Source organism: Herpailurus yagouaroundi, unplaced genomic scaffold, assembly GCF_014898765.1.
Source record: "Herpailurus yagouaroundi ecotype Mexico unplaced genomic scaffold, PumYag 140, whole genome shotgun sequence".
Lineage (NCBI taxonomy): Eukaryota > Metazoa > Chordata > Mammalia > Carnivora > Felidae > Herpailurus > Herpailurus yagouaroundi.
In genome coordinates, this window is record NW_024412395.1 from 56,677,904 (window position 1) to 56,689,916 (window position 12,013).

Sequence of the window (12,013 nt, forward strand, 5' to 3'; positions counted from 1 at the left end):
GTCTTTTATTACCAATTCACAGAAAAAAAAATTTTTAGGTAAGCTCTAAGCCCAACATGGGGTTTGAACTCACGAACCCAAAATCAAAAGTCACATGCTCTACCAACCAAGTCAGCCAGGCACCTTCACAGAATAATTTTTGACATTAATCTTAACCTTCATAATTTTTATTAGTTTCACACATAATTGTTACTTATTACATGTTACTCTAAAATACATTGATCATTTGCATTTGATTAAATTTCATTAAATAAGTTTCTACATAACATGCTATTGCTATCAATTATCATTTTCATACTTCAAAAATAATTATACAAAAAAGTATATATAAATTCAAGTCAAACACCAAGTTCAATTCACTTATTAGAGACTATGATATATCAACATCTAAATATCTAGGGTCCTTCATCTCTTATGCTTAGCCCCCTTTCCAAATGTCTGAAGGACACATCTAACTGGCCCCACAAGAGATACCCATGTGATCAGAGCTGCTGATAGAAAATGAAAAAACAATTCTTTCCTTCCCCCTTTCTTCAGCCAGAATACCTGAGAACTGTCCAAAAAACCTAGAACTAACCTTTTTTGGCTCTAATAATCAAACTGGACGCCTACCTTTTTACCCTTCTGCCTCAATTAATCCTCCAATATGATTCATTTACTTGCTTTTCAGCTTCCAACTGACATAGATTCTCAGAACCAAAAAGGTCCATGTAACTACTTTTTCCTGTCAATCATTATTAACTAGTAAAATTATACATAATTTAGCTTCAGCATTAAAATGCTATCTAAAAGCATACTTGTTACTTGGAGAGTCATTACTTATAACCGATAAACATTACTTATTCAATTCTTAATGTATTTGTTTTGTATAAATTAATTTTAAATAACTTACTATTTTTTTCTTCTGGGATTTTAAATCATCCAATGCTTCATCTAGAAAACAAGATTTAAATCAAAGCTAAGTCAGATATTAAGATACTTAGATATCTTAAAATAGCATGCCAAATGATATATATTAAGCAACCACAAGAATACTTTCTCATTTTAGGATTTCTCACTGATGTGTACAGATAAAGATTATCTCGATTTTTACACATACATATTTCATATTTTTGCCTATATATTTACAATCAGAGAAAAATCAACTTTACATAGAATAAAACACCTTTCAAAACTTAAAAAGATTTAAACATTTTACCAAATAGAATTTAAATAAATATTCTTAATTTTTAATTAAATTTATAATAAAATTATTATTTCTTCATCGAAGTTCTGGGGTAGCAAGCATCTGAATACCCAAATCAAAGTATATTATTTATGTAAAAATTCAAATACAAACTTATAAAAAGATTTTACTACAATTTCTCCAAAATATTTTAGTTTTTAATATGCTAGCAGACTTACTATTACTAAAGGGGAAAAAGAAGTCTGTTAACATCTTTAAAGAGAATAGTCATCTACAGTTAGTTAAGACCAAGCCAAATATTTATCCCTTAATCCAGAAGACAGCAAACCTTTTCTACAAAGGACTAGACAGTAAATATTTTAGGCATTACGGGCCAAAAGGCAAAATTGAGTCAGCACATTTAAGGCATAAGAAAAAACAAACATCCACAAATCCTTATTGATAAAATTCAAATACAATAATAATTGAGTTTAATTTTTTGGTAACATAGGTCTATCAATGAAAAAAACTGAATTATTTTCTTTTGGGTGGGGAGATAACATTTCACTTAATTGAGGTTCAAAATTAGTGTTCCCTAAACAAAACAGATGAACATATGAGTGGGGGAGAAAAGGTAGAGAGGGAAACAAACCATAAGAGACTCAAAGAGAACAAACTGATGGTTGATGGAAAGAAGAGAGTGGGGGATGAGCTAGATGGGTGATGGGTATTATGAGGGCACTTGTTGTAATAGCCAAATTATGAAAATAGCCTAAATGTCCATCAACTGATAAATGAATAAAGAAGATGTGATTTATACGTACAATGGAATACTACTTGGCAATGAGAAAGAATGAAACCCTGCCATTTGCAGCAACATGGATGGAACTGGAAGGTATTATGTTAAGTGAAGTAAGTCAGTCAGAGAAAGACAAATATCATGTTTTCACTCATATGTGAATCTTGAGAAACTTAACAGAAGACCATGGGGGAAAGGAAGGGGGGAAAAATAGTTACAAACAGGCAAACCATAAGAGACTTAAATACAGAGAACAAACTGAGGGATGATGGGGGCTGGGGGAGAAGGGAGAGGGGAAAATGGGTGATGGGCATTGAGCGGGGCACTTGTTGGGATGAGCACTGGGTGTTGTATGTAAGCGGTGAATCACGGGAATCTAACCCCAAAACCAAGAGCACACTGTATACACTGTATATTAGCCAACTTGACAATAAATTCTATTGGGGAAAAAAAAAAAAAAGGAGGGTACTTGTGATGAGCACTGGGTGTTATATGTGAGTAATGAATCACTGAATTCTCTTCCAGAAACCAATATTGCACTGTGTGTTCAGTAACTAGAATTTAAACAAAAATTGAAAAGAAAAAAAGAAGTCAGTGTTCCCTATCAAAACTGACTGCAAATGTTAATATGTTAAAGTTGATTTGTGATGAAATTTTACATACTTGATTTTTCAAAATGTTTTTTCAAACAGATAGGTACTGCTAAATATTGAAATCAAACCACAAGCTCATGATTTAATTGAGCATATTCACTGTTTGGAAGGGATTTCAAACAGTGTAGAATTCTTTAATTCTTCTATTGATATTTACCTTATCTTGTCATAACATTGGAAATGAATCACTTCCAATTGAAGATAAGTGGAAGCCCCTCAACTGCACAGTTAAATGGAAAGGAAATATGGAAATTTCCTTTCTACTTGAGTGGGGTATGGAAAATACTGCTGGAACTATAGTTCGAGATCAGATAACATATCTGCTGCAAATTTCTGTGAGAATGGAGATCTTGCTTCTTGTTTTAACTTGTCATAGCCTTTTTTTTTAAATTACTTTTTGTCATTACAATGATACCTGTTTTACATCAGTATAGGTTTTGCATATAAGGACTGTTTTGTCTTGCAATCTTAGGTTTAATTCATTAAGAACCATTATCAACTCCGCAGCAAAAGCTAATTTTCCAAATTAGTCAGCATTCCATCACAGTGGTTGAAAATGGTTCTTCTCATGCAGAAATATTTCAGTGTAGGCCCTAAGCTCAAAATACCACCATAAAACTACCATTGCTGAGCCATCAAAGTGCTGTAGGGCTGGGCAGGTTAAGATATTCAGCTTCTATTTCTGATTAAAGTGCACAAAACTGACAACATTTAAGTTCATGAGAATAAAGTTCCCCATTGACACTACTAATTTAATAACACATGATAGGTTCAACTATGCTCTGCAAAGTATCTGCTATTGCCTAACATGAGGAATAACCATAGAATTTAAACACCTTACAGTTTCACAAGTTTTGTAAATTAATCCAAATAACCCTTTTTTCTGCTTCACACATATTTTTTAGTATAGTTGACACACAATGTTACATTAGTTTCAGGTGTACAACTTAGTGATTTGACAAGTTTATATGTTAGGCTATTCACCACAAGTATAGCTATCATCTGTCCCATTATATCGCTATTACAGTATCATTGATTGTATGCTGTGCCTTTTAATATCATGACCTACTCATTCCATAACTAGAGGCCTATATTTCCCTCCCCTCTTCACCCATTTTTTCTCAATCCCCCACCCCCTTCTCCTCTGGCAACCATCAATTTGTTCTCTATATTTATAGGTCTGATTCTGCTTTTGTTTATTCATAGTTTTTAGATTCCATTTATGAGTGGAATCATGTTTTTTGTCCTTCTCAGTCTGACTTGTTTCACTTAGCACTTAGCATAATACCCTCTAAGTCCATCCATGTTGTCTCAAATGGCCTTTTTATGGCTATGTAATATTCCATTGTAGAACTACACACACACACACACACACACACACACACACACACACACACACCCACCACATTTTCCTTATCCATTTGTCTATTGATGAACACTTAGGTTGCTTCTGTAGCTATTGTAAATAATCTTGCAATAAACAGATAAACATAGGAGTACGTATACTTTTTTAAGTTAGGGTCTTCATTTTCTCTGGGTAAATAATGAAATTATTGAAATAATAATAAATAATAATGAAAGAAAGAAAGAAAGAAAGAAAGAAATAAAGAAAGAAAGGAAAGAAGGGAAAGAAGGAAGGGAAAGAAAGAAAGAAAGAAAGGAAGAAAGAAAGAAAGAAAGAAAATGAAATTATTAGATCATACAGTATTTCTGTTTTTAATTTTGTGAAGAACCTCCATACTATTCTCCACAGTAGTTGTACCAATTTTCATTCCCACCAACAGTGCACAAGGGTTCCTTTTTCTCCACATCCTTGCCAAAACTTGTTTCTTATCCTTTTGATACTAGTCATTCTGACTGGTGTGAAGTGATAGCTCATTGTGGTTTTGATTTGTGTTTCCCTGATGTTGAGCACCTTTTCATTTGTCTGCGGGCCATCTGTATGTCGTCTTTGGAAATATTTTACCACCAATATTATAATACATCTTGGCAGATTCCACTTCAGGTCCTACTGAATTGGTAGTTTTTTAACTTTAAAAATATTCTGTCCTGAAGTTGTTTCACACAGACTTTTCCCAGAAGTTAATTCAGTTACTTCAACCTCAGTACTGACTCCTCAAATAAACTACAACTGAGCAGTATCAGAGCCGACTGGAAGATCACTTGAAATCATTTGCCATGTTTTTAAATTAACTATCTTGCTTCCGATATTCTCAATTCTTCAAGCGATTGTTCTTGTCAAAAGGCTACTTACTAATTAAAAAAGTATACTTTCTCTGAACACATTTCTTCAGCTGCTGCAATCAAACACAATTTCATTAATTCACCATTGGTAAATGGCTTTCTCTGCTTCACTAATAAGCCACTCAGAAACTTATTTGGTTGAAGCTTCATTTTCACTTTTTATTTTTATGAAGAAATTCAGCTCTGATGATATATGCCATTTTAAATGTTCCAATTTTTCTGACCATTGCTTTTCTCTGAATTGGGAATATCATAATGAGTAATCAGTATGGTAATGTCAATGTATATTTGTATTCTTTTAGCACAGTTATAATGTCATTGAGTAATAAACACAATGCTTTGCAGTTTGATAACAAAATAATCCACAGTCCACTATGCCCTAAAAATGCAACATTCAAAGTCCAATCTTCTCTTACTGTTTTTATATGATGAGTATGCATTGATAATTTAATAAAAAGAAAACTGTCACAATACATATGGCACTTGAAATGTCGAGTTATAACTGTGTCAGTGTGATTTGTTGTACATCCTGTAACAGTCTGAAGTACTGAGTACCACATACACTCTGTCACAACTACTTAACTCTGAATGAAAGCAGCTACAGACAACATGGAAATGAATGGACAGCATTTTGCTTTAATAAAAACAAATTTGGATTTCATATAAATGTAATATCACTACATATTATTCTTTTGAATTTTTCAATGATTTAAAACTGCTAAAATCATTCTTAGATCATGACCTGTACAGGTGGTAAGCAGGGCTTGACCCACAGGCTATGGTTTGCCAACACTTATTCTATACTGGGTATATAACAAAGGAAATAAAACTAAAGAGAGTAAAAGGCAAAAACACAATCAATAGCTTCAGGCTTAAAAAAATAAATATTATAACTGACTTTATGCTAAAAAAAAAATACGTGCAGGATTGCAAGACAATCTTTTATGAAGTCTATTTTAAATGTACATGTAATACCTATTCAAATGTACAGTAATTCTATTTATTTTTTTAATCTTTATTTATTTTTGAGAGACAGAGACAGAGCATGAGTGGGGGAGGGGCAAAGAGAGGGAGACACAGAATCCAAAGCAGGCTCCAGGCTCTGGGCTGTCAGCACAGAGCCCAATGTGGGGCTCAAACTCACGAACTGTGAGATCATGAGCTGAGCCAAAGTTGGCTGCTCAACTGACTGAGCCACCCAGGTGCCCACAGTAACTCTTTTTAAATAAAAGGATCCATGAAATAAATTTTCAAACCAACCCCTTTATATAATAACCATGTCCTGGTGTGCCTATTTGTAAGATAAAATATTCACATATTTAATTTCCTTAGAGAAGAGTTTCCAACCACTCTTTTAAAATAAGTTTTCTTATATTTTTCACTAGTTTGTTAGTTCCATGAAGTCAGAGAACATATTTGTTTTAGACTTCTTCTTGTCCTCCTGGCATCTACTATATTCCTAAATATCACTGGAAACAACACCATAACCTTAATTTCCTTAATATGATAAAAAGTATCAATATTTTTTAAAACCACAGCAAATATCATCTATAATGGTAAAAATTAAAAGCTCTTCCACTGAAAATCAGAAATTAGACAAGGATATCTGCTGTTCCCACTTAAGTCAGACAAAAATAATTCAAAAGGCAAGAAAAATAAAGAATAAGGAATGGAAAAGAATAACCAGTGTCATCAGTCCACATGTATATAACACTTTGCAATTTTCATATGCTTTCGCATATAGTTTCTCTTAATACTCAAAATAGCTTGCCAAAACAAATATTTCATGTTAATGATGTTGTTAATACATGCTTCCATTTTACAAATTAGGAAACTGATATTCAGAGAACTAAAACTTGTCTGTTAAGACAAAAAGATGGCTGGAGCAAAAGTGAAAAAAAAAAAAAAGAGTGGAGAGAGATGAAGTTAGAGAAATGGGCATAAGCCAGAAAGTAGGGGTAAAGAATTCAGATTTACTCTGGCAGCCATCAGAGAATTTTAAGACAAGAGAACTGATCTGTACCTCAAAAAGAGATTAGTGAGAAAGCCATTGCAACAGTACAAGTAGGAGATAATAATGACCTGAATTAGGATAGTAGTAGTGGTAAAGCAGGTTAGAAGTGGTCAGATTCAAGATAATTGTGGAGGTAGAGATGATTAAGACTTTGAAGGAGAGAGAGGAATGCATGGTAGAGTAAAGGGAGTATGGGGTCAGGCTAGGGTTTTCCCCTCCAGCTGACCGTATGGAGGCAGGATGATACACCAATAGAGACAATCCAACAGCAACAGATAATGCAGAAGAGGATAACTGCAGGAAAAGATAACGGCAAGCGCAAAGTTCTCGAGATGGCCAGAGCATCTAGAACCCAAAACATAAACGGAGGGCTTAACCATAAATGGGATCACACTCAGTCTTCCAGACTACCACTGAAGGATGACAACATAACTGAAGGAGAAACAGATGAAGCCAACTTGATACATTTGGTAGTAGAGGCAGCTCTCCTCTGTTTACATCTATTTTCTCCATAAAGCGAGACTATCACGTGAGAGTGGCCAGGTGGATTACGTGGGATTTTGTTTGTTTGTAGATTTTGAATTTTTATTTGGTTGGTTGATTGGTTGGCTTTATTTTGATTTGATTTTTGTTTTTTTGCAGAGAGGCAGGTATTAGTGATTTGAAGAGAAATAATCTCAAAAAATGCTCTCAAAGAGAAAAAAGTGAATTTTCTAGGGAACTATAAAATAGGACTGTGTAGCAGTACTGAATAAATATTTAAATAAGTTTAGCTTTTCTCATGCAGGGATAGATTAAGCATATAGAAGTTTCTGCCAGTCATAGATTAAGCATATTATTGTATTTAAACAAGGTGCAGTTTTTGCCAGACAAGTAGGATGGGAAAGAGGGACAAAGGAGTCAAGGGTATCTGCAAGGAAGGGTCACTAGACTAGACCAGAGAACCTAAACTGGGCTGAAGAGAAGTCATAAGTGAGGAGGGCCATATATCTGTATGAATCTTCTTTGGATCTTGAGTCAAACAAAACATATTTAATATTTTATGATATTAAAAATTTTTTAGATATAATATTATGTTCCTGAATGATAATATATTACATAATGTATTTTTAAAGCCTATTATGGATAGATATAACTGGGATCTACTTCAAAATAATACAGTAGGTAGAAAAGTAGGTGGAGGTAAAAATGACACAAGACTGACCATCAATTGGTGATTGTTAACGTTGTGTGACAGGTATATGAGAAATTATTATTCACCCTACTTTTGTATAGGTAATTATGCATATGAAATTTCCCAAAATTAAAAGTTAAAACAAGAAAAAAGAAGTCACATATAAAGTTCATTTATAACAAAATTTGCCTATCTTTGTTTATAACTCATATTTTTAAGACCGGAAAATCTTTAAAATCTGTACACAGACAGATTACAGAAGGAGATATTACCTTAAGTTGCATGTTTCCATAAAAACAAAAGCCTAGGAGCTGTGAGGTTAAAGAGAATGGTGCAAGGGCGCCTGGGTGGCTCAGTCGGTTGAGTGTCCAACTTCGAATCTGATCATGATCTCACACTCATAGGTTGGAGCCCCACGTCGTGCTCTGTGCTGACAGCTCAGAGCCTGAAGCCTTGCTTTGGATTCTGTGTCCCCCTCTCTCTCTGTCCCTCCCCCACTCACACTCTGTCTCTCTCTCTCTCCCAAAATACGTAAACATAATAATAATAAAAAAAATTTTTTAAAGAGAATGATGCAACAAAAGTTTTGTATAAAAATTAACAAGTAATAATTTCTCTTGATTTAAAGAAAAATTATTTGCGTAAAAAATATCCTAAATGAAGAAGACAAAAATAACACAAATGAAAAAAACAGAACAACGTTGATCATACAAAATGCTTGATAGTAAACAACTCTTCAATATTTACCACATTGTCATTTCAATATACATTTCACAACCTGCCATTCAATTAGAAACCAATGCACTAGAAGATAGTTTTTTTGTAATGTATTTATAAAAATATAGAAATTAAACTTACTATTTCTTTCTGTTCTCTTGGAAAAGAAGAAAATAAGTACTGTTCTTATGCTCCAGATGCTAAGGAGGAAGCAAAATTCAGAAAGAAAACCCATCATTAGGATAAGTAAATTAAAAGCCTTATAAAATGAAAAGAAATACACATTTCCAATTAGAGTTCAGTATATTGCTTCCCTTTCTATTTTGAAAATCAGAAAGTACTCTTTTCTTTCAGAGACCATCAAAGGTCTACCTCTGCTTTCAAAGAAGGAGTTCTCAATCTAAAATCCATGCACCTTCTGAGGATGCCCCAAAATTGTGAAATTACCTTTGTGTGCATAAGTGCATCCCTCTGGAGAGACCATTGTGTTCATTGTTCTCAAAGAGGTTTATGAAGTCCCCAAAAGAAAACAAATTATAGATTTCTTCTTCTTAAGTAAGTATCAACCCCCAAAATTTGTCCATTCCCAGGTACTGAGGGAAAAGCACGTTTTACAACTCCAGCACACTGTACAAATGTTAAGTTGTTACTCCTCCTCTATTATTTCACATAGGAAGGATCTTCTCTACTAAACAGAATAAGCTATCTGAAAGAAAAAGAAAACTTACTTTCAAATAAATATTTGATAAGTAAACTTGGCTAGACACCTCCTTTCAAAGATTTTATGAGGAGAATTCTTTAGGACTTACATTACAGTAAGACCTCAGATGATATTAAAAGGGAATCAAAGAATGATACTAATCACAAACTTGCTAAGATCATCTCTTAAATTCAATGTAAATATAGCAAAATACCTCTTTCTCCATAGAACATGGCAGAATAAGCATATAAACATTATTTACAATTTCATAAAAAAAAATACATTGTATCTGGATTTACGTGACCTCTTCACTCTGAAATAGATCATTGCTATTCCTGGGAGTTCGCCTACAAGGTAAGTCACCAGTGAACCCTGTCTCCTGGTAGCCACACCTTTATGTAGTCCTCTCTTACCGGTGTTGTTCTGTGTAACTATAATAGAATATGGTGGAAGTGACAGTATGTCACTTCAAGATTAGGTTATAAAGGACTGCAGCTTCCACGTTAGGCCTCCTCTTCGACTCCCCATCTTTCTCTCTCTTGGATTACTTGCTCTAAGAGAAGCCAGCTGGTACGATATGAGGAAATTCAGGGAACTCTACGGAAAGGCCCATGTGGCAAAAAATAGAGGTCTGTGGCAAATAGCCAGCAAAGAGATGAGGCCTGCCAACAACTACGTGTGTTGAGCTTAGAAGTAAATTTTCCAGCCTTAGTTAAGCCTTGAGGTAACTGCAGCTCCAGCCAACAGCTTAACTGCAATTTATACATGAATAAAGACCCCGAGCTAGAACCACCCAAGTAATCTGCTCCCACATCCCTACCCCTCAGGAACTGTGAGAGATAATAAACATTTGTAGTTTTAGGCTACTAAGTTCTAAGAAAATTTATCACTACAATAGATAACCAATACATGCTTTTTATATTGTGCTGGTTCATTTTTATGATACAGACAACTACGTAAGTACGAAAAAAGACATTATTGACAATGCTCGGCGTCTTTTTTTTCATACTTGGGTAGTTGTCTATATCATAAAAATGAAGGGAGAGGAGAAGGGAAAGGAGAAGGGAAGGGGAGGGAAGGGAAGGAAGAGGAGAAGTTAAACGTACTCTTTACAATCTTCAAGGATCCTACAACAGAAAACTCTCATACTATTTCTCCATTACAAACCCACTGAAACAGTGCCAGCAGAGAGATGATATAGGAAAAAAAAAAAAAAGGATAGGAAAACAGAACACAGGACAAGGAATGGCAGAGATAGTGACAGAATTCTGTAAGAAATCAGTAAATTTTCTTAAATAGGTATTTTGAAGAAGCGTACATAATTTTCAAAGTGTAAAAACGGTGAGAATTGAAATGTATTTCTTTACCTCAAAATAAAACTCAGTAATCCCCCTTTGTGGACAATAGATTCTCCTTTTGGTTTTTATCAGAACTATTGCTGGAGAAAATGAACTATCAAACAATACATTTCCTTCAAGACTTGAAAAGGTAGAACACATAGTTTACCTTTAAAGCTAAATTAAATGAAATTCTTTTGTATTTTTAAAATGAAATTTAGGAAAAACAATAAGGTACTTCAAAAATCTATAAAACAATAAAGGTTTTTGCTCTCCTAATAATTAGATACAACTTATGAAAACAAAGCAACATATTTCGTGATGATACTAAAGATTTATTACTACTGACTCCTACTTAGAGAATAGTGGCATAATTTCCCTTTCCCTCTTCTCTCCTTAGAAATACTCCAAACAACAAGGAGAATAAAAGACAAATTCTTGGGGCGCCTGGGTGGCTCAGTCGGTTAAGTGTCCAGCTTTATCTCAGGTCATGATCTCGCGGTTTGTGGGTTCGAGCCCCATGTCCGGCTCTGTGCTGACAGCTCAGAGCCTGGAACCCATTTTGGATTCTGAGTCTCCCTCTCTCTCTGCCTCTCCCCTGCTCACTGTCTCTCTTTCCTTCAAAAATAAACAAACATTTAAAAAATTTTAAAGAAAACACACAAATTCTTGTTCTGGTAAAATTAAGATATAGATGGGGCGCCTGGGTGGCTCAGTCAGTTGGGCAGCCGACTTCAGCTCAGGTCATGATCTCACAGTCCATGAGTTCGAGTCCCGCGTCAGGCTCTGTGCTGACAGCTCAGAGCCTGGAGCCTGTTTCAGATTCTGTGTGTCCCTCTCTCTGGCCCTCCCCCATTCATGCTCTGTCTCTCTCTGTCTCAAAAATAAATAAACGTTAAAAAAAATTTTCTTTAAAAAAAAAAAATTAAGATATAGCTAAATCCAACTCCCAAAAGCCATGGAGATCATGAAGATTAAGAGTGCAAGCTGAGAAGGAAAACTGCTTATCTCACAAAGAGGGAGCAAGACAAACTTCTCAAAGTGGAAAAGCCTAAACCCCATGTTTATAACAAGAATAAGATAGAAGCGCCTGGGTGGCTCAGTTGGGATTCTCTCTCCCCCTCTCTCTCTGCCCCTCCCCACTTACACACTCTCTACAAAACAGAAAGAAAGAAAGAAAGAAAGAAAGAAAGAAAGAAAGAAAGAAAGA

At 34.6% G+C, this 12,013-nt stretch overlaps 1 protein-coding gene across 4 annotated transcripts in view; it reads right to left on the minus strand.

Moving 5' to 3' along the window:
• Positions 1–12,013, minus strand: part of LNPK (lunapark, ER junction formation factor) — a 75,615-nt gene that overhangs the window by 45,173 nt on the left and 18,429 nt on the right. For all 4 annotated transcript variants that reach the window (XM_040475450.1, XM_040475452.1, XM_040475449.1 and 1 more), the window contains exons 5-6: positions 8,908–8,966; positions 893–933 (exon numbers count right to left, since the gene is read on the minus strand). In XM_040475450.1, coding sequence (XP_040331384.1) covers positions 893–933; positions 8,908–8,966 — 100 coding nt within the window. The remainder of the gene's footprint in view (positions 1–892; positions 934–8,907; positions 8,967–12,013) is intronic.